The sequence below is a fragment of the Sprattus sprattus genome (genome assembly GCF_963457725.1).
Source record: "Sprattus sprattus genome assembly, chromosome: 4".
NCBI lineage: Eukaryota > Metazoa > Chordata > Actinopteri > Clupeiformes > Clupeidae > Sprattus > Sprattus sprattus.
In genome coordinates, this window is record NC_137923.1 from 18,521,970 (window position 1) to 18,548,417 (window position 26,448).

General features: G+C 45.7%; 1 protein-coding gene across 2 annotated transcripts in view; it reads right to left on the reverse strand.

Moving 5' to 3' along the window:
- Nucleotides 1-26,448, reverse strand: part of gpc5c (glypican 5c) — a 145,361-nt gene that overhangs the window by 37,660 nt on the left and 81,253 nt on the right. For both annotated transcript variants that reach the window (XM_080836533.1, XM_080836532.1), the window contains one exon: nucleotides 11,801-11,921. In XM_080836533.1, coding sequence (XP_080692659.1) covers nucleotides 11,801-11,921 — 121 coding nt within the window. The remainder of the gene's footprint in view (nucleotides 1-11,800; nucleotides 11,922-26,448) is intronic.

Below are 26,448 nucleotides of genomic sequence, written 5' to 3' on the forward strand. Positions count from 1 at the left end.
CACCAACAGACAGGCTGACGAGGTAACCGGAGAAAGCCGTGGATAAATCTAAATAAAAGTAAGTAAATCGAAGCGAGGCTGACAGAGATGCGGAGGTTTGCAAACAGACTAAAGCACAGATGGAGCGATGCAAGCTTGAGCCAGACCTCTGCCCCACCGCTCTCCCGCAGAGAGAGAAAGAGAGAGGTCAAAACAGACGACAGCGTTCATCTGCCCCCCGTCACATAACCAGAGCACATTCCGATGGCAAATATTGTCTTTTCATAAGAAATTTTCCATCCTAGGCCTCATATCCACAGATCTCCAAAGTTATGATAAAGGCTTGTGCAGGCCTAGCTTCATTTCTCCCGCTTCCTCTTGGTGGGATTCTTGCCCAGGGAGCAGTTAAGTAGCTAGAATATAATCAGCAGCCCCAGGGCCAGTGGCTATACAATGAAGCCTGGGAATCACTGAGCAGGCAGCTACTGTCCACACACTATGCATGGTTAAGGAATATGCCTTATTGATATAGAGAGCCATGTAAAAAAAAAAAAAAACATTACAAACATGGACAATGTGATTTGTGTATGAGCACTTGTTTCTTTTACTTTCGTCCTGTACAGAGCATCTAGCATTACAGTCTATTAGTGTTCTCATGTCTAACCCATTTCTTTAACAAAGGTGAGAGGCAAAAGTTTAGATACTGATCTATCATCAGGTGCACAGAGTGCTGAGGTGTGTGTGCATGTGTATGTGTGTGTGAGCTGTGAGCCAGACAGAGTGGAGGTCCCAGTCACTCACACTTACATTCCAACTAGCAGGCCTCGATTTCCTCTCAATACATGTAGACAGAAAAGGCTCTCATTATGACTTAGTGTTTAAATTAAACAATGTCTCTATAATATTTTTTTAATATCAATAAAAATGGATGATGTACTTAATTGAAAAGTTTGCCCAAATATAGCCAGTGAAGAGCTTAGACTGTCTATTAAAATGAATTCAATTCAATCTCATTGAATTAATGCGTCTTCGCAATGTTGTCTCTCCGATAAGACTTAATTGTACAACATTGTATAAAATATTCCATTTTAAAGTATAACCAGTACAGACCCATGTTTACTTTGCAGAGATTTTGATGAATGAAAGAGATGACGCATAGCCCATGGTAAACTGGCAAAACAAGCAAACGGTTACTGTTCGTATCTAATTAAAATAACACACTCCCTAGCCTCCAAGCCCTCGGTGCACATCGCGATAAGCACATTAACCTTTCAATTATGCAAAGCAAACAAACTACATGGCTATTTCAATAATCGCATTTGTGAGTTAACGAACAAAATGGCTAGGCACAGTGGTGTGCGCACCCACATGACGTCAGGGTCTGCTTATTAAGTTAATGCGGTTCAAAAGGCATTAAATGGTAAGGTGTTTAGCTCAGAGTCTTTCATTAACGCCAGAGCAGAGAATCAATTAAGCAAGGGGCTCTGCAGGGGCCAGTGGCCACGCTTTAAGGTTCACAAAGTTAAAGCAACTCCCATTTAATGACTGAGGGTGTGTGGAGATAAGTGTACGTGAGTCTCCATGCTACAGAAAAAAAAAAGCGACACAGAAAAAGCAGCCTTGACTGCATACACTTCGAGTCAGTGTTGCTCTGACACAACTTTGTTGAGCTCCAAAGGTAGTCTTTATGATTCAGCTTCATTATGCATGCACAGACGTGGCCCACTTGTGAAGTTAGTTCTCGGTAAAAAATACATTTACAAAGTCATTCACATGCTTCTGCTAGAAGTCGGTTTGTTTATATTCAACAAAGTAAATAAAACAGGGCATTGTATCAATCTTGTGTCAGCTGTTGAAGAAATATGATTATACCACGCATACCACGCAAGCACACACGCACACACACACACACACATACACACGGTGGCATGTTTAAGAGTGTTTTTTTTTAGTAGTAAAGTCTGAATATCTATTGGAACAAGATGATAACTCCATTTGGGCATTCTGATATGAAAGCTGTAGCAGATTATGACAACATTATTGTTTTTCCGGAGAACTTTCTAAGAGTTTGCATTGATGCTGCTGTAACATGCATGCATAGCAGTGACCCCCCATAGTGCTGTGCACAGCAAGCAATCAAAACTCAATAAATAATACAAATATATGATGACAAGCATATATGGACAAGAACATATGGTATATACAAAAAAAATATGACCTTGAACATGTGGAGCCGTATGTTTTAGTTGACAGTGCACCTGCTTCTGCTGACATATAAGGTCTTGATCGAGTTAAACTGTGACATATTTATGCTGGGCTGAAAGGCAGGAAAATGCTGTAGTGATATCTATGTAACATGTAGTGGTCTCTATGTAACATGCAACGTCATGTGTTCCAAGGGAAAGCTATTCCAAAACAAGTCTGCTAGCCAAAATGATCCGTCTTCTGCCGTTTTAGGTTTACAGTCATCAAAGACGAAATGTTACATTTGCTGCATCTCAAATCATTTGGTATCCAGTTTGACTGTAGTTGCATGCCAAGCAAAATAGAAAACTATTCTCAATCATATAAGTAGAGACAACTATCACACCAATAGGTGGGATGAAGTGGACCGTCAGGGGTGAGAAGAACAGTACTTGTGATTTTGTTTTGCAAGTCTGTTGCCAAACTTTTAGGAAAGGACATCTCTTGCCTTTGAGTTGCCATGGTAATATGACAGGATGGAGTGTGGTGTGTGATTAAAACATGATGGTGTCTAACATACGTAAGTGAGGAGGTGGAGGAGTGTGGGAGCAGTAAGTGTCCCTATTTTTGTGTGCGTGTGTTTTTGTGTGCTATTTCAAGGTTTTTACAGGGGTGTGTGTGTGTGAGTTTTTTGGAGAAGGTGCCACAGTAGTGGGAAAAGATTTGTCTACTGGAAAGTCTACTGATGAAAAAGGAGCAGAACAATACGTGTGTGTGTGAGTTCAGGAGTGTGTGTGTGTGTGTGTGTTTGTGTGTGTGAGAGAGAGTTTGTGTGTGTGTGTGTGTGTGTGTGTGTGTGTGTGTGTGTGTGTGTGTGTGTGAGAGAGAGAGAGAGAGAGAGAGAGAGAGAGAGAGAGAGAGTATATCTGTTCGTGTGTGTATGCTTGCACAACTCAGAGGTTGGGGATGTGGGAGTCTGGTTGCAGACAGTGTGGCTCCTTACAGAGAGAAGTGACTATGCTAACCAAGGGCAAATCAGGCATTTAGTCTCATAACATTTTCAATGCAGTGCAAACTCTTCACAAGCATGCAATCTATTCCCTCTTCTTTCCTCTGGACATTCCTGGCTGGGCCCTGAGCACGGAACGTCCCGCTGGAATGCGTTAGATTAAATTCCTCTTGGTGCTCTGTATCCTATTCAAGGCAAATCCCGTGTTGCTACAGGCGACCGAGCCCAGTGTCCAGAACAGGCTGGGGATTTGGAGGGAGAGTTCAGGAGTGTGTGTGTGTGTGTGTGTGTGTGTGTGTGTGTGTGTGTGTGTGTGTGTGTGTGTGTGTGTGTGTCTGTGTGTGTGTGTGTGTGTGTGTGTGTGTGTGTGTGTGTGTGTCTGTGTGTGTGTGTGTGTGTGTGTGTGTGTGTGTGTGTGTGTGTGTGAGAGAGAGAGAAAGAAAGTGCGAGAGAGAGAGAGATAGAGTGAGGAGGTGTGTTTGGCAGTGATGGACACTTATGGGTTATATTAGGATTCCCTGTAGGAGTCACAATGAACATTCCTGTTTTATAAGAGGTAGGAGGACAAGCATAATATTGCGAGCAGGCTGTGGGGGCTCCATTGTGGTGGACTGAGCTTGGAATGCCACAGTAGGAGAGAGTATTATTGGGGCGACGAGGCAATAACACAATAGCTCACCTGCGGAGCTGTCAGGAGTGTATGAAGACATCCTGAAATCCTACAGGTTCATGTGTGTGCATGTGTGCATGTGTGTATGTGTGTGTGTACGTGTGTGTGTGTCTGTGTGTGTCTGTGTCTGTGTCTGTGTTTGTGTTTGTGTGTGCGTGTGCGTCTGTGTGTGTGTGTGTGCCCGTGTCTGTGTCTGTGTCTATGCATGCATGCATGTGTGTGTTTGTGTGTGTGCATCTGTGTGTGTGTGTGTGTGTGTGTGTGTGTGTGTGTGTGTGAATGCATGTACAGTATGTGTGTGCGTGTGTGTATGTGTCTGTGTGTGTGTGTGTGTGTGTGTGTGTGTGTGTGTGTGTGTGTGTGTGTGTGTGTGTGTGTGTGTGTGTGTGTTCGTGCGTGTGTGTGCATGTATGCGTGTGTGTGTGAGTAAGTGAGGGTATGTGTGTTTGTCTGTGTGAGTGCAGATGTGGTAGACAAGTGGAGAGAAAGAGAGGGGCAGTGGGAGGAAAGAGCCCCAGTTGCCCCCTTTTGGGACAATTTGGGACGAGGGAAGGAAAGGTGATTTCTAGCCCGCATTCCTCCCCAACTCTCTCTCTCTCTCTCTCTTTCTCTGACTCTGTCTCTCTGTCTCTCTCTCTCTCACACGCACACACACAAAATGTCACTGTGAGCAGAAGGGTGGACAGGGTGGCCAGCCCCTGGCAGGCGCCACCTCCTCACTAACAGTCTAAGCAGTCAGGGACACATGGGAGTGCCAGCCAGCCAGCCAGCCAGCCAGCCAGGAGCACAACAAAGGAACAGAGGACAGAGAGGAAAAAATGACAGCACCCATTCCAGAGAAAGTCTCTTAATGTCCTCCATTTTAGTGCTTTCACTCTTTCACTCCCATCTCTCTCCATCTCTCTCCTTCTCTCTCTCTCTCTCTCTCTCTCTCTCTCTCTCTCTCTCTCTACCTCCAGCAATATCTATCCCACCCTCTTCGCTTCGTTCTCTTTCTGTGTCTCTCCCTCGCTCAATTCAATTCAATTGAGCCTTATTGGCATCACAAAAACTCACTTTTTATTGCCAAAGCCTTTCTGATTATACAGGTAGTTGGTATCGCTCTCTCTCTTGCTCTTTCCAGACTCCCACTCTCCTCCTCATTGTGCTCAGGTTGGAGTGTGACTGCCCTGAATGTTGACCTCAGTGTCTGGGAAAGCTAGAGAAGTGGGAGGGGGGATGGAGAAAGAGAGAGAGAAGGAGAGAGAGAGAGAGAGAGAGAGAGAGAGAGAGAGAGAGAGAGAGAGAGGCAAAGCTGGTGCTTTCTGAGTCGGCAGCAGCACAAATAGAATCAGATTTTCCGAAGATGCATAAGGGCACAGTCAGCCTCTTAGATAGTGATTAAATGTCATGCTGGCTCTCTGGATTAATATTGTATAATGCCCAGGTTAGTCACTGGGGCCCTGTTTATATCAGTGACCATGTGCAGCAGGGGGACACAGCGAGCGAGTGAGCTCTATGTGTAGTGTCTGTAGTGTCTGTAGTGTCTGTAGTGTCTGTAGTGTCTGTAGTGCAGCGCTCAGTAAGAATTCTGCCTTGGCCCCTGCCAAAACGACAACAATTTAATTTCTGCAGGAGAATGATTACGAGCGAGGCACGGAATAGCTGACAGCTCAGAAAGAAGGAGCGTTGGACACTGGTGTGTGTGTGTGTGTGTGCGCGCGCGTGTGTGTGTGTGTGTGTGTGTGTGTGTGTGTGTGTGTCTGTGTGTCTGTGTGTGTGTCTATCACGGTCATCTGTGTGCAAGTGCGCTGTGTGTCTGTATATGACAGAATGCAGAAATAACTAAGTCTGACCCTCAGTATCCACAGTAAATAATTGTAAATGGGATTCTGTGCTGCTTCGATGTGCTCCTTACAAACACGGAGCATTTCATAAAAACACAGGGGTCTTTTGCTTCAAGGTGAAAAAAATTAAGTTTTTCACTGTATCTCCATGTGCTGAAGCTCTTGTGTTGACTACAGATAGATGACAATTACTATTCATCATATACTTCACCAGACTGTAGGTTTCCCTCTGCACTTCAAACGCTGGGCCTTGGGGCTTGACCCAGGGGAGGTGGTGTCCATGCAGGACTTTGACACTGAACACCACAGCATGGCCAAAGGCTCTGCACCACTTATCAGCAGTCCTTTGGGGGAGTCCCATTCAGCCGCCTGACGGCAGCCATCAATACTGGCCTCTAATCTGACCGCAATACGTGGGCACCTCACTTTCATCTCAGTCTCTTTGTGTGTGTGTGTCTGTGTGTGTATGTGTGTGTGTGTTCATTAGTGTCTGTGTGTGTGTATTTAAGTGTGCGTTCATTAGTGTGTATCTGTCTGTCTGTGTGTGCGTGTGTGTGTGTGTGTGTTTGTGTCTGTGTGTGTTGATTACTGTCTGTGTGTGTCTGTGTATTTAAGTGTGAGTTCATTAGTGTGTGTGTGTGTGTGTGTGTGTGTGTGTGAGTGTGTGTCTGTATTTGAGTGTGTGTGCATCAGTGTGAGTGTGTGTATTTGAGTGTGTGTGCATCAATGTGTGCTGGTCTGTATTTGAGTGTGTGTGCATCAGTGTGAGTGTGTTATATTTGAGTGTGTGTGCAATAGTGAGCCTGTGCAGGAAGCATGTGTCCTGCAGAGCAAGGGTCCGCTGTGATAACCACACATTGAAAGATGTCTGCAATTCGGTTTTGCGAAAGGTTGTCTATATTTGAGCTCAACGGTCAGTCAAATTACATCCCTCCCTTCCGTGCTCCTGAAGCACCGTGTTGATTGGCTGGGGTTCTTTATGGCTCGGTCCGAGGCACTGTGCTTGCTTCACCTCAGTTTTTCTGAGAGCAAACATAGAACGAACAACTAGAGGACCGTGAATTTGACAAAAAGTGTATTAGATTTGTTGATTGCATCTTAAACACAGAAACATAAATGGTATTGCTAGAGAGGAAGTGCTGGATATGTGTCCTCCTGTAATCAAGCTCTATTGTGCGAGGCTCAAATGAAGTGGTCAAGTCAAGTAGCGCTTTACTGTCCTCTCAGCCTTATGCAGTACAACACGCGGCAGAGACGATATGACCATACGGTGCAACCAGACATCAGCTCATTCAGGCAAACAGTCTGAAAATGCTAAATAAAGAATAGGATAATATATACACTTTCAATATAAAATGACTATGCTGAAAATAAACCCTATCAATAAAGATTATATGAATGGGGAGACATAAAATGTCTGTGGCTGTGAGAAGTGTGAGCAGCGGCCAGTTAAGGAGTTGGGGATGGGATATAATGGAGGGGGAGAGAGGGTACGAAGCAGCCAATCATTCCACCATTCATGCCTATCTCTCTCTCTCCTCTCTCTCTCTCTCTACTCTCTATCTCCTCTCTCTCTCTCTCTCTCTCTCTCTCTCTCTCTCCTCTCTTTAAATGCTAAGCCCAGGCTGGAGCCCAACAGATCTCATCAAATGGAAAGAATCTGGCCCTTCCCCTCCGCTTCCCGGGTTCTGGGTTCTTCTCTGGGACCAAACCGCAGCCAAATGTCCCGGCGAGAACTGCCTCCTCCTCCGCAATCTCTCTCTTCCTCTGTTTTACTCACTCTCTCTTCCTATATTTCACTCTCTCTCTCTCTCTCGCACACCATACTGTCACGCACCAAATGACTGAGAAAACAGGGTACACTACCTCCAACCACTATCTCGTACCTCGATTTTGTTTTTCACTTAATCACGTCAATCTTTGACCTCTATCTACGCCCTTTATGGCCACTGCAGAGTAACAGGATGTGTGGTGAAGATCCGTTTTCTTTCTATCCCTCTCTCTTTCTCACATTCTCTCTTCTGTGCCACCTCTCAACTCTCATTCCTCCTCAGGAAACCAGGCCCCTATCTGTAATGCGCAAAGTCATGAATCTCTGGAAAATTAAATCACCCAGTGGAGCCCGTGGGAGGTTTAAGTGGATTAAAGGCACGCTGTGACATTACTGGTACCTATCAGAGATGTGCTGAGTGCCAGCCAAAGGTGAGGGGGGTCACGCCAACGAGCAGACAAGCCAAAGCAGCCTCCCTACACGTCTGTCTCTCTATGTCTCTGCAAGAGCATTTTTTACAAGCCATTACAGCCCTAGCACTAATCCTGTTAAGAACTCAACTCAACCTAAAATGACCCCGCCAGTATGAGTCCATGTGATCGCAGCAGAACCATCAAGCAGAATATACTTTGATTGCAACATTAAACCATAAAGCACAGCCAAGGCCCGATGTTGTTTTATTCGGCACAAAATCATATCCGCTGACTTATGACTAAATTGAACCTCCATCTGCCGACATAAATGAGGGGGTCACTGTTCCAGCAGTTGATCATGGTGGACATTACAACAAACATTAAACAGCACAGCCATGGCCTGATGTTGCTTTATCGACACAAAATGCTATTGACTGAATTATGACTAAACTGACCGACCATCTTGCAGCTTAATTGAGGAGGTGTAGAATCCACCAGTCGGACATGCTTAGGGAGCCTGGCGGAGGGGGAAAACCAGAGGATACAGTACAGTAGTCACACCATCAATCACACTGCCTGAAGGGCTTTCTTGCCATTCCAGAATGAGGGCCGTCAGATGACATTGACTTTCCCCCTCTTTCATCCGCTGGGCGCGCGGCTTTCAGCATGCGTGCTGATGAGGACCAGACCGTCCACAATGACGCCGTCACACACGTGCACAAACACACTCTCTCTCTCCCTCACACACACATACACACATATACATACATACAAACACACACTTGCACACACACTTGCACACACACACACACAAGAAAAGTAAGAAATGAATCAACGAATGAACCAAACACACAGGCCATTGAGGGTCCCCACCCAAAAACAGCTGGGCCGGTGGCGCACAATCCAAATTCCAGTCTGGAATATTTACAGCTCACATTAGATGTATTTATTACGCTTTAATGGGAGGACAGTGGAAGATGATCCGTTGTGGAGAGCCCGTAACATGGCCTATTTATTTCACGTAGGCTGAAGGATCGGAACGCCGAGCTTAGGTACTTTACTCAGCTGTGGTTCCTTCTGGAGTCTCTGGGCGGTCTTGAGTCCAAGAGGAAGAGCAATGATGTGTGTGTGTGTGTGTGTGTGTGTGTGTGTGTGTGTGTGTGTGTGTGTGTGTGTGTGTGTGTGTGTGTGTGTCTGTGTGTGAGAAACAGTAACTGTGCTGAGCCTTTGGGTCACTGCCTGGTCCAACTTTCTCAGCACTTACAGGAAAATGTCACTGTGATAGATCCCCAGTTTAACATAAGCAGGACCTACAGGGGGAGGGGGGGGGCTGTCATAATGCCAATGTTTTCATTCCTAATATGAAAATGTCACCTTGGAGATCCGGGGTTAAAAACAGTGTCACTTCACAGCTTGAGTCACTCCAATCCTCTTCTGCCATCAGGCACAGTGCTGGCAGGATGACAAGCCAGAGGCTTTATTTGTAATTCCTCTAGCATTTCTCAAATTTGATTGTGCAAACGTTTGTGTGTGTTTGTGTCAAATTAATGTGTGTTTGTGTAACCTGGAAGGCAGGAAAGCCCAATGACATAATGATCAACCGGCAACTACCCTCTTATCGGGGGCCAGCATAAAAAGATGCAGAAAGGCTTTGGCACTTTGAAAAATAAAGGTAGGATTCAATTTTTAAATGTCAACAAGATTGCCGGTGACATCTGCATCTCCATGGCAACCGCCCTCCATCTTCCCAGCATGCCATGCAGCGAGGAAAAGCTGCCTGCTGTCACTCAAAACATGACAGTGGCCATCCGTCAATGCCACAAGAATTTGATGGATGGGCAGAAGAGAAAGGGAAGAGGAGACGACAGAAGAAAATAGAGAAAGAGAGAGACATGGCGAATGTGCGGTCCAGGGCTAGTGTTTCAGATAAACAAAGGGAGGACGGGGGCGGGCAGACCCCAGTATGCCTCTGCTAGTCCCCACAAGAGGCCCTGGGGGAGTCTGGCAAAATCCCTCTCTCACCGCTGCCCATTCAGGCCTCGCTTCACTATTTGCATGACAAAAATGTCAGTTTGAAGAAGGCTTGTGTCATCCCTTTCTCTTAAAGCATTCACTCCGCCAAAACCTCTGGCTTTGCGCTGTGTCACATTTGCTCTCTCTTTCTTTCTCTCTCTCTCTCTCTCTTTCTCACTCTATTTCTCTCTCCCTCTGATCTTTGATGGGCCCTTCTTCCCGGTGAGAGTACTTGAATTTCAGCAACGGCAATGGCAACAAACTCTGAAGGTTAACACTGGTGGAAGTGAAGCCTGAACAAAACTGCTCAAGGTTGCTGTTTGAAAAGAGAAAAGCTTTCATTGAAGAATGTATTGTGTTGTGTATTTGTGCGTAAAGTGTGTTTATATCATTGACTACAGTACTATCTAGAATGTGTACTGTGCATTTGTCAAACAGGCATCTGCACACAGGAAACTATGTGAAGGTTTCTAGCGGAGACGTAGCTAAATGGTTACATCTAGAATATGACTAATATGGTCAGCGAGGCTTGAGAAAGCACAGACCCCTGTTAAATAAACCACAAGGGAGCTATAAAGTCTGCACAATGACACCAGCTTGACAGACAGCAGAGGAAGGAGGACAGCTTAAGGGTGTATTTGGGATAGTTTACTGTTGGTTCATTCCTTTCATACTTAATCTTAGTCACTACTGTCACTACAGTCACTACAGTCACTACTGAACACTTTGATTGGTTAATATAAACTTTCAGCAGTCAATTATTCCTGAGAAATTGACTGGCAGAGAGCATGATTGACTGTTGCCACAAGTTGCCACAAGACAACAAGTGTCTAAAGTGATAGCCATGCAGATGCATTAACAGCTTACATCAGCAATATAATCAGAATTAAAAGAAATTAGATTTTTCAAAGTAGTTATTGATGTCTTTGGTAGTTAACCCCCAACTCTGACAGGATAGTCCACATTCAGATGGGTTACTATCACAAAATAAACCCTTCCAGGATGAAACGTAACCATTACGCTTAATTCCACACCACTTTTTGTCAGGGTATTGATCACCCTGTTCACTTAGCTACCATGCCTGTCTGTCTGTACATCATCCAATGCATAAGACGCAATGCTTCTAATAGAATGCAATGAAGGCCTATGTTTCCATGTGGTGCCTGTTGAAGCTATGACAAACGGATGCATGTGTGGGCTTAGCACAAATGCCATATTGTTTCATCTGCTCTGTGCAGCTTGACTGTGTCTATGTGTGAGTCTCAGTGTGTGTGTATGTGTGTGTGTATCTATTTCCGTGTGCATAAATATATGTGTATGTGTGTGTGTGTGTATGTGTGTGTGTGTGTGTGTGTGTGTGTGTGAATGGGTTTGCTTATGTGTGTGTGTGTTTCTTGGATGTGTGTGCGGGCCACCTCTTCCTCTTCTGGCCCTGCTGAAAACATGACGCCTCTCATCCTCTCACAAGGGGAGCATATGACCAAAGCCCAGCCACTGACTCAGCCTCTCCAGCAGTAAACATGCTCTCAACTTTGATCTCCTTCTGCTTTGTATTCTCTCTCTCTCTCCCTCTCTCTCTCTATTAATAACAGAATACTTTGTTGGTCAAGCCTCATGCAGAGGCAGCTAATATTCGATTACATCTGGTTAGAGCCTCTCTTTGATATGGAAACATCTAACAGTTTCTCAGACTCTTTTTTCTTTTCTCAAAGTCTTATCATATTGCATATGAGTGGAGTTTGGTATGCCGACCACTTTGTGGAACATTCTAGAAAACACGGACGGGTACACAATATGACTTTAACTTTTCACAATGACACATAGCGGTAGTGGATTGAGTAGAAAAGTATAAGGTAGATTGTGTGTTGAGTCTGTGAGGGGGAGAGGGGGAGAGGGCTCAAGGCCCACAGAACTGTCTGGAGACAGGGGCGTTACCTGGCTGAACTGCTCCAGTCTGTCTTTGACCTCCATCAGGGCAGGGTCAGCTCCCCGCACCTTCAGCTCCGGGTTCTGCCTCTGAGCGTGCACTCCGTTCCCCACCACCTTCTTCGTGTAACTGAGGAAGCGAGAGGGAGAGAGAGCGCAGAATAGAGAGTGAAAGAGAGAGAGAGAGATAGAGAGAGAGGAGGAGGTAGAGGGAGAGAGAAACAGAAGGGTCACTGAGGGTCAAGAATAACTCAGACATTGCTAGAGCTTTTGTGGGAGTGCATGACTCTCAGATATCAGAGCATCAAAGTCATTCATTCAAACATTCAGCCTTTTCTCTGGAGAACGCTCGGAACTGAGAGGGGAAACACCAGTGCTGTTCTTAGAATGGCCTGTTCTAACACGGGTTCCTCTGAAGTCAATCTGCCTTCCCTACCCAGGCTGACTGATACTCTCTCCTGATACCATCTGCAGTGCTTTATACCACAGAGAGTGAACAGCACTGTGAAAGAGTTCCATGCTTTATAAAGCCAGGCCGGTATGCAGGATGAACCCCACAGGAGATGGGGTGTGGAGTAGGAGAGGGCTCCCCCTCTTTAGGCTGGGAGGCTTTACTGCACAGAGCTGGCTGCAGGTGAAATGGCTCCTTGAATTTTAATAGGGCTTTGGTGAATTCACACTAACAGCTCTGGCACAACCGTGGGCAGCCTAACTGCAGACATTTGGCCAAATTACACCGCAAAAAACACCAATGGAAAATATGCCTCAGTGAGTGTGTGTGTGTGTGTTTGTGAGAGAGAGAGAGAGAGTGTGTTTTCTATCCAAATGTCATTACCCAGTTCCATCTGTTCAAGAGAAAGCAAACATTGATAGGGCCTTGTGGCTGTTTTTTTTCTTTTTATCAGAAACGTGAATTTGTAGGAAAGCAAACTTCACAAAAAACAACCCGGCTAATTAAAAATACATGCCACTGGCCTTTAATCACCATGATATTTAGACAGAAAAATATCCTCCATTTGGCTGAAGCAGGCCCCCTATTAAACATTTAATAATTCCTTTATGCAAGGATGTTTCAATCAGTGGCTTAATCATTGTTAATGTGTTGGTGCTCTGTCTCACCAACAAATGAAGAGTTTAATTGCACCTGGAAATCTGATGGCTGCCCTGACAGATAAAATAATCAATAGTTTGGACTACCTACCTGCCTGACATAAATGATTAATTAAAAAGTCGAAGTGCTCGCTTACTCTGAAACCAAAGTTGCTTTGTTGGCTAAAAAGAAGCGCATTGACCCTACTCACTTGCATGCAGAGTTAAAAGGTTGTTAGTTTAATGACGAAACAGCTTGGAATTGATGAACACATTATGGGCATGTTTTAAGGCAAAAACCCCTGCCCGTCTACTACAGTGAGGCAATGGAGGGTAACTTTTACAGTCAATTACTTTGTGGGGTTTCATTCAGATAATTACAAGGACAGAGGGGAGAAAGAGTGTGTTCATTTACTTTAAAGATGGAACACCTGACCAGCAGTCCACTCTCCTTTCTGTCTCCCACTCCATTTCGGTTAATTATCTTACTCCATTCCTGACCCCTGTCCTCCATCTTCCTTCCTCCTCTCCCCCTCACTTCGTCATTTGTCAAGATAGTTTAAGCTAGCATTAGCGGGCTAGCAACAGATCCATCATACACACGCAACCGACAGAGACATAGGAGCCGAGGCTTGTATGAGAACCAGGATGAGCGGCACTGGGACAGAGGGGCGGTGAGGGTGGGTGGGGATGGCAGGAGAAGGAAAGCTAGCCTGGGGAGGGGGGTTACTGGGGTTGAGGTAGCACACTTCCTTGGACAGATGCAAGACAGATCAGGCAAAGGAGAAAGAAAATTGACTGATGAATCAATTGACTGACTTTGATGAAATGATCACTGGTTGGCTGATCAGCTAAAGAGTGTACAAATAATTTGTCATTTCCTTCGTTCATTTAGAGAGAGAAACGAATGAGAGAAAGAGAGGGAGAGAGAAGTCCAGGGAATATTGGGCCTGCAGCGGCCCCGGCTGGTTTGCACAGGAGACAGGGCGCTCATGCTAAAGCGCTAACGAGGGCTCAGTGCTCACCAGGGAATCAATTACAGCGTCTGGAAGGCCGAAAGCAGAATGGCAGCCTGAGCCGGTGCTCTGTGTGTGTCTCTGAGTGTGTGTGTCTGTGAGACGGTGTGTGTGTGTGTGTGTGTGAGACTGTTTGTGTGTGTGTGTGTGTGTGTGTGTGTGTGTGTGTGTGTGTGTGTGTGTGTGTGTCTCACCTGCCAGATTAGTGGTTAGGATCCCCCCTGTAGCTGATTGCTCTAAGGCTCTCATACAAGGCTCCTTCTATCTCCTAATTACACCCACCTACCCACGCACCCACCCACCATCCGTCCCTCTCTCCCTCTCTCTCTCTGGCTCAGTCTTTTGGCTGCTCCCCTCTCTGTCCTTCTCCGTAGAGATGCATGTATCTTCTAGATTTTCTTGATAAACCTTAAAACATGTAGCCCCAAGCAGCAGTTGAGTGTGCATGCTAATTCTTTGCTGGGGTCAACCCAGCCACCCACCCACACACACACACACACACAACCACACCTAAAATCTCAACCCAGCCACCCACACACACACACACACACACACACACACACACACACACACACACACACACGCACACACACACATCCCACTGTGTTATTTATGAGCCTTTTGTTGGTAATGCTTGGGCCTACTCATGGGCTTTGGGCCCAGACCCCACTGCACTGAGGTCAGTACTGAGGCATATGGGCTCCAGTCCCACTCCCCGAGTCTCAATATGAACCCTGCAGTCAAAAGTATGGATCACTGGAGCACCGGCAACAGAAGCTGTGCGTCATCCCCTGGAAAATGTCTGGAGTTTGCGTTTTGGAGGATAAGGGTATGTGGGGAAGGCAGCACCAGAGAGGTGGTGGAGGTAGAAATAATTATGCTTCTTTTTGCTGGTTAGCATGTGGTTGGGGAGCTCTATAATCTATTATGCATTTCGCCAAACTCAAAGACTTAAGACTCAGGTTACATATTTTGTTCCATTTACATGCATGAATAACAACTACCCTTACTTGGCTATGAGGTTTTTTTTTTTTTTGCATGAAGTAGTTCAAATCATTTCATGAGTAGAACTGAAAATAAAGCCACCCCCTGCTTAGTTCTGCGAGGTTAGATAAGTGATGAATATAATAATGTAATGCCAGGATGTTAGAAGTGTAAAACCCATTGGTATTATGTGTATCTGGCACCATTTGTGTGGAGGACTCTTGTAAAGTACAGCTTGTGAAGAGTGCCTTTACCATTCTGGAAACTACTGTATGCTCTATAAATTGGGCAATTCCAGCAGTCTAATCCAAACTCTGCCATTTCCTCCTAAAAGCTTTGATATCGGGAGCAAGTTTCTCCAAGCACTGTAAGACTGAGGTAGTGTGAAACACCAGGCAGTCATCTATCCAGAACTTCTCCTTGCCCCCACCTCACCCCCACTCTCCTCGCTACTTCTCTCCAACAACCGCTTTTCGCTGACCTTTAATTATTAACGGCAGGCTAATCCCTGCTGTGTCCAAGCTCGGCAGGCTTTGTAAAGGAGCTCCATGCATTATTCTCTCTGGAGCTCGGCCCGTAATGAGGGGGAGAGGTGCGGGAGAGGCTTACAGGTCTCAGGTCCAGGTTCAGGGCTGGAGGGGTGGCTGGCCATGTTGAGGACATAAACAGGCTCACCACATGTGTGGTTAGCACAGAGGGTCTGTGGCCTAGCTTCAGTGCCCTCTACCAACGCATGGCTGTCAGTGAAGTAAACATACTTCATGTCTATGGTGCACAGCAGTCAAACAGAGTTAACAAGATTGGCATACACATGTCTATAGGGGGTGCATTTTATTGATAGGGAAACTGAGTTTGGGCTTTCTCTCTCTCTCCCTCATACACACACACACACACACACACACACACACACACACACACACACACACACACACACACACACACACACACACACACACACACACACACACACACACACACACACACACACACACACACACACACACACACACACACACACACACACACACAGTAATGAAGGTTCTCTAAGAAAGTGACCCAGAGCAGGAGAGACATCCCCCCTGTTTCCCTCTTTCTCTACCAACCTCTCACCACTGAAGATGGAGGACAAGATGAAATCTTCCACTCCACTTCCAGATGGAATATTCCACTCCAAAAAAAAACTCCATCTTTGAACTCCAGGATGACCAAGACCAGTGAAACTAACGCTGACCTTCAGAGCCTGACCTCAAAACTTCCAATATAAATAAGGACGCCAACTTCTGCATGAAATGAGGAATCAAGCTAAAAAAACTTGTGACAGGGAATCAGCACTTTAGAGAGACTTAAATTCATCAGTAATCAAAGCACAGTTAAGTGAAACTTCAAAAAGAGTTGTGAAAGTACTTGGAGTCAGCAGTGGTAAAAAAGGCAACAGACGGACTGTCTCATTCAGTTCCTAACGTCAGAAGTAAGTTTACGCCTACCAAGAATTTGCTTTGGCATATTGGTGCAGAAAATAAACACAATTATGTGAAGCAGTGAAATGAACTGTGAGCCTTATACAGGCAGCCTTATAGCTATGGTCAATATTTCTGACAGCATCCAACTTTTTTTTATTTCAGCCACCAGCCTCCAGGAGCCAATGAGAACAATCCCCATATCATGTTATTTTTCTCCCTCCCTGCCACTCTCTTTCTTTCTCTCATTTGGTCTCTTTGGCCATCAAAACGTTTGCAGTTTTAATGCATTTTTTCTGTTTTATAGTCGGGATGACAATATCTCTGGCCTGCCTTTGATCCCTGGGTCCCCTTGGCAGCGAGCGGCAGCACAGTGCTGACAGCTCCACTCAACTGCTGCTATTGATTCCATTAAAAGGGCAGTGCCAACAGGGAGCCAGCGCCAGGCGGGAGGGGGCACCAGCAGAGCATGAGAGCACCGTGTGATGTACAAGCACACTTATCTATTATTTCTACTGTGTATATTTATTGTCACATGATTATATTTGTTGTGTTGTCATGTAATCGCGGGTCTGAGTTGAAACACTATAACAAAAACTTTTAGTTTGACGCGTGAAGAGGCGTCATGCCAGGTCAACCGAGGTCATAGGTCGATCTCAGAAGGGGATTTAAACCTGTCCGGAAGTATCATGCGAGAGAGGAGGCCTTGGAGACGTGGCCATGGAGGATGGAGACGGTAGGCGTTTTAGCCACCTGTGCAAGAGAGTTTAAGACGGAGACGTTCAGCATTGTGGGCCACAGGCTTTTGAAACACACTGAGCCTGCGGCATTTGTTTGCCAACGGTTTTTCCTTCAGCACAGACGGACCGTCGGAAGTTTTGTTAAATCACACCGACCGTAAGAGCAATATTCCACGACGGTCGGATTCACGGATGCCAGTTTACTACACGGATTAATGAGCTGCCTGTTTCTTTTGATGGACATAATCTTATACTGGACAATGGACAATGGCACATTTGTTGGTCTGTATGTTGTTACTTGATGGAAGACAATTTGTTCACGTACTTTTTGTGATGGTTGTGAAATAAGAAACTATTGAAATGAACTACTGAGTTTGAGATTTTGTTTGACGGCAAATCACACATGATGAACACGTGACCTATACATAACATGGGGGCTCGGCCTGGATCTGTACCATTAGTAATGAGTTTGTTTGCATTGTGTGTAATACTATGAATCTGTTTGAAAAACACGTGTTTGTGATTTAGCCTAAGTGAGACTTTTTGTGATTAGTCATGGCAGAGGCTGTGCGAAAGTTTGTTGTGTTACCAACTGCTTATGAGTTGAAAAGGCTGGTGGCTGATGAGCGAGAAAAATTCGAATTGGAGAAATTAAGAACAGAAAGAGAATGGGCTGCTGAGCGAAACAAATTCGAATTGGAGAAATTAAAAAGAGAACTGGCTGCTGAGCGAGAAGAGAGAAAATTGATATTGCAGAAATTAAGATTAGAACTTGATAATGAAGAAAAAGAGAGAGAGCGAGAGGAAATGTTGGAAATGGCAAAATTTGAGCTGGAAAGAAAGAAACTGAAAACGCAAGTTGAGATGGTTAAACAAGCCATTTTGACAGTTTATGAGTTAGTTCCAGAGGCCGAACCTATTGCTCTGGCGAAGGCTGTAAAAGAAATGCCAATGGGGATTGGTTCAAGTGAATCCTCGTGTTCTTATGAGGCCAAACAGGCTGAGTCGTCCGATCTTCTGAGGGAAGAGTTCCTTCCCGTCGTGTATGAGGAAATGGTTTCCCTAAATGAAAATTCTACTCCTCGACCCATTCGAATTATAAGCGATACTGGGACTTCCAGGTCGCTCTTGTTGAAAGAGGCATTGACCTCCTGTGAAAGTGAAGTCACTGAAATTGGAGACTTTACTCCTGTGCAGGGTATTGAGGGGAGAATTGTTGTTGTGACTTCTCAGAAAATCACTGAGGAGGAGTCTAATTTGGAGACAGGTTTAGTGACTCGAGCTAGGGCTAAAAAGGCCAAAGCAGAGGAGGGCTCAGTGCAATCTAGCACTTTGTTGAAAATCAACCATGATCTTTCTGGCGGCAAGTCCAGTGAGAGTTTATATTTTGATGAATTATCCGACACTTTTCTTATACCAGTCTTTGAGCAGGACTTGGGCAGTTCGCCGTTAGAGTCAGGTGAAGAATATTCACATGTGTCTGTCATGTCTTTATCGAGAATAGAGCTGTTCAAAGAGCAAAGCTGTGATCCTGAAATTGCAGAGTTGAGCGAAGAAGCTTTTTCTGATGACAAGATTGTCAAAGTGCCAGGGGGTTGGTACCCAAAAGATGGGGTTTGGTTGAGGAAAGGGCGTCCGCCTGATATCCCTGCCATGACAGTGATGCTGTTGAGCATCCTTTTGCTTATTTTCTTGGCCCTGATTCGGGCTCTTCAGAAATGTTATGTTTTTTGCCATGAATGCCAAGAACCACTGGTTGTATACTGTACTTTAATCTAATGGAAATATGTAATATGATTGATGACAAATGATGGCTAGACTTGTTTGAAAATTTTGATCTATTAGATCAAATATTTTCCCTTTTAAGGGGGAAGGTGTGATGTACAAGCACACTTATCTATTATTTCTACTGTGTATATTTATTGTCACATGATTATATTTGTTGTGTTGTCATGTAATCGCGGGTCTGAGTTGAAACACTATAACAAAAACTTTTAGTTTGACGCGTGAAGAGGCGTCATGCCAGGTCAACCGAGGTCATAGGTCGATCTCAGAAGGGGATTTAAACCTGTCCGGAAGTATCATGCGAGAGAGGAGGCCTTGGAGACGTGGCCATGGAGGATGGAGACGGTAGGCGTTTTAGCCACCTGTGCAAGAGAGTTTAAGACGGAGACGTTCAGCATTGTGGGCCACAGGCTTTTGAAACACACTGAGCCTGCGGCATTTGTTTGCCAACGGTTTTTCCTTCAGCACAGACGGACCGTCGGAAGTTTTGTTAAATCACACCGACCGTAAGAGCAATATTCCACGACGGTCGGATTCACGGATGCCAGTTTACTACACGGATTAATGAGCTGCCTGTTTCTTTTGATGGACATAATCTTATACTGGACAATGGACAATGGCACATTTGTTGGTCTGTATGTTGTTACTTGATGGAAGACAATTTGTTCACGTACTTTTTGTGATGGTTGTGAAATAAGAAACTATTGAAATGAACTACTGAGTTTGAGATTTTGTTTGACGGCAAATCACACATGATGAACACGTGACCTATACATAACAACCGCCACTCACTCGCCCACTTAGTGCGCCCGCCCGTCTGTCTGAAAGCGGAGGAGGGCACGGCAGGAGTTTAGATGCCCAGTGGCCAACGCTCATTAAAGGGTTACCACATGGATTCATGTGCTATTTGGGCTTAGTTCGTTGGGCTGCAGGGACGAGGGGTACTAGAGGAAGAGAGGGGGAGAGAGAGACATAAAAAGAGAAAGAGAGAGAGAGGGAGAAAACAAGAAGAGCTGGAGATTCATTGTAAGCATGCATGAATAAAAGACCATGCCATCACCAGATCATGGGAGCACTGGCACACACTTGGTGTGTCACTCTGTCGGAGCGAGGAGTGAGGGGGCCAGACCGGAGGCTAGACTGGAGGCCCAGTGGGTGTGCCTGATGGCTAAGGGTCTGTGGGAGAGGGTCAGTGGCTGATACTGAGTAAAGAGTTATGAGGTGGACTCATGGACCCTGTGGGGTTAGTTTTACTGTCGCGGGGCGAGGAGGGACAGGAGTGAGAGGAGAAATGGGAATGCTGTGATCCAGAACTAGAAAGGGATGGGGGGATAGAGACAGAGAGCGAGGGATAGGAGAGCGAGAGATAGAGAGAGAGCGAGAGAGGGAGAGAGACAGACAGACAGATGGGGTGAGAAAAAGAGAGAGTGCAGCCTTAGCCTCTGACTTTATAGTCATTTGGTGAACATGTTGAAATACTTAAGAGTGGAGACGGAGGGGAAAATGGTGCCATTTCAGAAAGGTCCGTTTTTTCTCACAGGAGCTTTCAGTGGCGGCGAATGTTATGGGGAATGATCCATAACAAGATGAGGTAACAGCACACAAGCCGAACACAGATGTCACATGCCTGGGTAGAACTGAAACTTTCAAACTTCCCTTTCATCCTTGACATTTTCAATATCTCTTCCTTGTACACGCAAACATTTGGATACACTTGTATGCACAGTGAAAGCTGCAGACATGTATCTTAAAGTGCACACATCCACACACCGTGCACTCACTTCATTACACACAACAATTTACTCTAATACTCTAATGAATCCAACTCTGGTTGACAACCCTGCACTTTTACAAGCTCATACATGCCTACACACCCACTCACAAACTTACACACACACACACACACACACACACACACACACACACACATATTCACAGATACGCATGTGTATTTCACTTCTTTGGTCATGTTTGGCTAAAGCCCAACAGCTCAGATAGACCTTGCAGGAAGTGATAGGCCTGGTAGATCTGGTCCAGCAGCCCTGGTCCCCTGATTCCCAGAGCCCAGTCAGGAGGCACTTGGCCGGGGCTGCAGATGAGCTGTTTATGGGCCTCAGTCACCCGGACCTGGTTCCCACAGCAGCAGAGGATTAGACTGCAGAGAATACACAGACCTCTCCAATTCACAGAGACCAGAGCGAGAGCAAGGGGGGGGGGGGGGGGAAAGAAAGAGTAAGAGAGTCAAAAGATAGTTGAGGAGACAGACAGTAGATAGAGGAAGGGGACAGAGACAGACTGAGGTGGGGGATAGAGAGAGAAACATAGAGTGAGGGAGAGAGAAATACAGAGAGACAGAATGAAAGAGAGAGAAACATAGAGAGAGACAGAGTGTGAGAGAGAACAGCCAAATGGGGTGACCCAACTTAACAAGGGGAAAAAAATTGGCAAGTGGTTTTACAAGTCGGATATCCGATGTCTTTGCAAGTGCTGATACATGTAAGCGAGATATGTTTCTCATTTGGGAGTCTCTCTTTGTACTCCTGCCCTTCCATTAACACGTTCTTTCCTACGTAGTCCAGGCCATGTGTTTTGAATAACCTTAACCTATCTCCATGAGAAACAGGTCTAGAATACATCCACCTCCCTCTTATAGCCACTGAAAAGTAGTTTACTGAGCTTCAATCCCATAATCACATGCTCCTCTAGAAAGTACAGCGCCATCAACAACACTCTCTTACCAAAAAACCCTGAAATTACCAGTCTTTGGTTCAAAACACATATTCCATTCGGACTGGAATGACAGAAAAGCATTGCTGAAACCTAGAGAGGCAAAGCACCGTCTTCCTAAAGCTGTTAGCACTGGCGCCAATCTTATGAAGGACATGCCCTGTTGGTTAAGAGTGGGCAGAGTTTGGCTTCAAAGTTTTCTGGTTTTGTTTTTTTCCAGACATTTCCAAATCAGATATGCCAGGAACTCCCAAAGGGACAACAGTCTGGCTGCATAGTTTTCATGCATCAAAACAAACAAACAAATCACGGGTCTCCATGAGAGCAGGGACCAATATCCCTTGAGAACAAGCAGTGCTTGGGTTGCAGAGAGCATAGAGAGACCTCTGAATGATTCAAAGATTCAGTGGGGGAAAAAAAACTCACTAAGCCCAGACCAGCACAGCGAAGCATAGCTGACCCATGGGAATTGATATTACAAGTAAAGAACCAAATCCAATCCCAAGAGCCACCACACTTCTTCTGCAGACTGACAACTTCGCTAGTGAACACAATGCGAGTGCATTCACCGCGGCGAGGTCTAAAAGCGGAGAGTGGCAAATAAACTGTCACAGCTCTGTGTGGTTGCCTGCCATCACTGTAGCTGTTTCGCTCAGGGAAAACAATGAAGAAGAGCGAGGACACAGGGCTAGGACAGCCACGGAGATATAGAGAAGAAAAGAGAGAGAGAGAGAGAGAGAGAGAGAGAGAGAAAGAGGGGGGGTGGGGGGGGGGGTGGTCATATTTAGGAGTGTAGACAGCAGTGATGCTGAGTGGTAATTAATGGGGAGGAGAGAGAGGGCAGAAGCAAATGAAAAGAACACCAGAATGTGCAAATCAAATCTAAGGGGAAAATGATAGACTAGCTGTGATAGTTTCTGGCAATGGGCACAGTGTTAGAGACATGGAAATTGCTAGCTAGTAATCCTTGGACTGTTGCTGAATCCTATGCTTAGAGTGGCGGGACTGCCTGGGGGGATGGACAGGGCTGGGGATGGGCAGAGTTTGAGTGGTGACTGTCTCCTCCTTAACACAACACATACAAAATGTTGTTTGTCAGTGGAAAAATAAATGGAAATCAGGGCCACAAGAGGGCATCAGGGGGGGGGGGGGGTTGAAGACGGGGGAAACGCTGAGAGGAAAAAGGGGATATCCAGTGGGTTTTTTTTGGTTCTGTCTGACCTATCTCTGTGATGAGAGAGAGATTACAAATGTGCCCTGTCACTGTCTGCCATTCATTGGAGATGTCAGAAAAGCCATCCCAGAGCTGACACCAGTGTCACAGATGCAAACTGACAACGCTAAACAAACTGGAGACTCTCTGAAAACATTCAACCTCAAAACATTTCGCAAGAGGGCTGTGTAAACCTCTCAGAGTCATGTTTCTTTGGCTGTTATGTTTGCATAGTTTTAACCCTCGGTACACACACAGCCTGCACAGGTGCATTGCCTCAGGTCAAACAACGTCAGGTATCAGCTCAAGCCTGAAAAGCCAGGAAGGGCAAGAAAACAGAAAACAAAACGAAACAGGTTGTCTGTTTTAAACGTGGGTGGCTAACATGGGAAAATAAATTTGGTATGAGAGAATGTGTGCAGCAGCGTCTTTCCATTTCTGCTGCCTCTGCGTTTTGTAGTTCAATCCCCCCTTTACACAAACACACACACACACACACACACACACACACACACACACACACACACACACATATACACACTCAAAGTGAACAGCAGTCATTACCTCAATTTAGTGCTGCGATAAACACGGGCATCAGCACTATATAAGCACCATCATTATTCCAGCTAGGACCAAATGGGAGCTAGGGTTTCCCTTCCCTTTTCCAGAGCTGCCAAAATAGCACAGCTCCTTCAGAGCTAGCAGAATTACCTGGGTGACTTCATCAAAGGGCCCTCCATAATGACCCATAATCGTGTGCATGTCTGGGATCCATTATTTCACAGGTATTTAATTAAACCAAATTTTAATTGTGGGATTGTTTGGCATAAAAGGTGCGGCTCTGCTGACCCGGCGCATTGCTATTAGTGACACCAGAGGCAGGCAGCAGCCTGACTGGTGCCCCACGGCACCTTAGGCAGGTAGCAAAGCCAAGTCATCTCCCCGGCCTCATCCTCATCTTCACCTCTACCTCACCCGTTGATCCGTACATATATTGAAAATTATTGTGTGTTCTGTGTATATGCTGCACTGTGGTCCGAAAGAAACGGAATGTAGTTATCCTGCAGGCATGATAAGGCGCATGTGCAGAAATGACAATAAAAGCTGACTTGGCTCGACCTAGCTGCTCCTGCGTGCCATGCCACGCGGCCTGGGCAGGTCAGGCGGGCAGGAGGGGGAGAATCGGTGAATGCCTCTGCCAAGTGGCACTATGGGAGGGACACACCACTTAACCGCAGTGGCAGAGGCGTACAGGAAGACAAAGCAAAAGGGGGAGACGTAAGAAAATAGAAGAGAGGATGGTTTACTGTAAGTCAGCAGTCGGCAAAACCATGTTACTCTTCGAACCAGCACTAAATCACAAATGGAGAAAGTTTCCGGGACTCTGAAGTTCAGACCAAAATGGAAGGGTAGCTCGAGGTCAGAAAAACCAGGGTAGGATTCGGTGACACAACCCAGAGCAATGCATGGGCACCGTGGATACTGAGGTTTGTGGAGGGGGTGATGTTGGGTGAGTCTGCAGCAGGGTGGGGGGTGGTCAAAAGCCCATAAGCGGTAGGAAAAGTGAGGACTGGGAGATGGTGTGAGGCAGAGGCCGCAGAACAGACCTTGCACAATGCCTGGCCTCCCCCAGAGGCTGCTGGGAAGGATGTGTGTGGTGGCCTGTGGTGGATGCCCATGTGGCTGGCAGCTGTGTGATGGTGGGGAGAACAGAGGGGAGCAGCAGCACATTCATCTGATGAGGGTCACAATGGGACGTGCCACTGCCTGTTATCCACACACACACAAACACACAAACACAAACACACACACACACACACACACACACACACACACACACACACACACACACACACACACAACGACACGCACAAAAGAACATGTTTGGACGTGTCCAAAATTAATCCATATCGACTCAACAACACTCATTCCAAAGTAAAAAGCTATCTGTGGCCAAACAATCTGTGAGCTCAAATGCTTACAGGGGTCAAAGATTAGCACAATGCTAATGGCTATTGGACTTGATTCTGGTGCAACTGCCACTGCCATTTCACCAAACTGCTGACAATGGAATTAGCGGTTTGACCATGTGCGGATAACATAAGGCTTGCTTTTCATTTGTAGTTCCACGTTGCTGGAACAAACTGCCTAGTACTACCAGAGCAGGGGCGTCCCTATCTACCCTCAAGAAACGTTTGAAGACTCAACTCTTCAGAGAGCACCTCCCTTTCTAACTAGTGCTTAACTTGCACTTACAGCAGTTCAAATTCTGCACTTCTTTTTCTTTTCTATGTCGTTTTTCTTTTCCTTATGTAAAGTAGAATTTATTGTTACACCAGGTTTTTATTGGTCTTAGCTTGACTGTTCTCTCCACTGCACGTCGCTTTAGACAAAAGCGTCTGCTAAATGACTACATGTAAATGTAAATGTAATGCTTTTCGACCAGCTTTGGGCAACCATTCACCTTACTTTACCAAGTGCAAGTGCATAGAAAAAAAAACATCAACTGAAGACACATCCCTAAATAAATACACAGAAACTGTTAACAAAGCTGAAAGCATGAAAGTCGCTATATAAGGCAGATATGTGTGTGTGTGTGTGTGTGTGTGTGTGTGTGTGTGTGTGTGTTTGTGTGTGTGTGTGTGTGTGTGTGTGTACCTGTCACGGTGGCCCTGCCTGATTTACTGAATATTTCCAAATATTCTTTCACACTCTTTCACATGAACTGAAGTGCTCGGGAACAGAATGCTGCAATCCAGCTCGATGCCAAGGTTGCATAACTTCCATTTGCACTTACATGTTCATAAATGTACCCAGCGACATAACTATAACCATAACAATACACACACACACACACACACACACACACACACACACACACACATACACACACACACACACACACACACACAGCACACTATGTGCTGCTCAGTCCAACAGCCCTTAATTAGCTGTATGATGTTCCATCACGTTTCCATGCTGTATCTGGGAGCGCTTGTGTCCCCATCAGCGTGCTCTATTCCACCACCCAGACAGCAGGGAAACAGCAGCCGCCCCTCCAAACAAACAAGCTTCATTTACTCTCCACTTACTGCAAATGAGGGGCTATCGATTGGCCAGGGCTCCAGAGGAGACTTTTTCTGGCCCCTTTCAGATGGTCAAATTACTCTAAATGGTGTTAGTGGGCTGGAGTAAAGAACCTTCAACACTCTCTCTTTTTCTCTCTCTCTCTCTCTCTCTCTCTCTCTCTCTCTCTTTCTACGACACAGCTTTTTTCCTTCTTTTACTGTGCTGAAATTAGCAATGTATAGCTGTCTAATGTTTGTTTTTCAAGAGTGCGGAACTGAAGAAGTCTGTGTTTTTATGTCCTTGTCCCTTTCCATGAGGGGGACAGACAGGAAGCAGACCCAGCCAACCCCTGGGCAGCTACTGTCAAAGCCCCAGATAGATATACTGTATGGCTCTTCGCAGCCAAAATTAAAACCACCGGCCTTTCAAAGGGGCGGCTGCCGCGCAAACAGCTTTATGCGCACATAAAAGCGTTAGCGCCAGAGAAGAATGGCCATGTCACGGATCGCAATGTGACATTAATTGAGCATGTGGTGATGGTGGCGGTGGCGGCGGCAGTGCTGCAAACTTCCTGCGC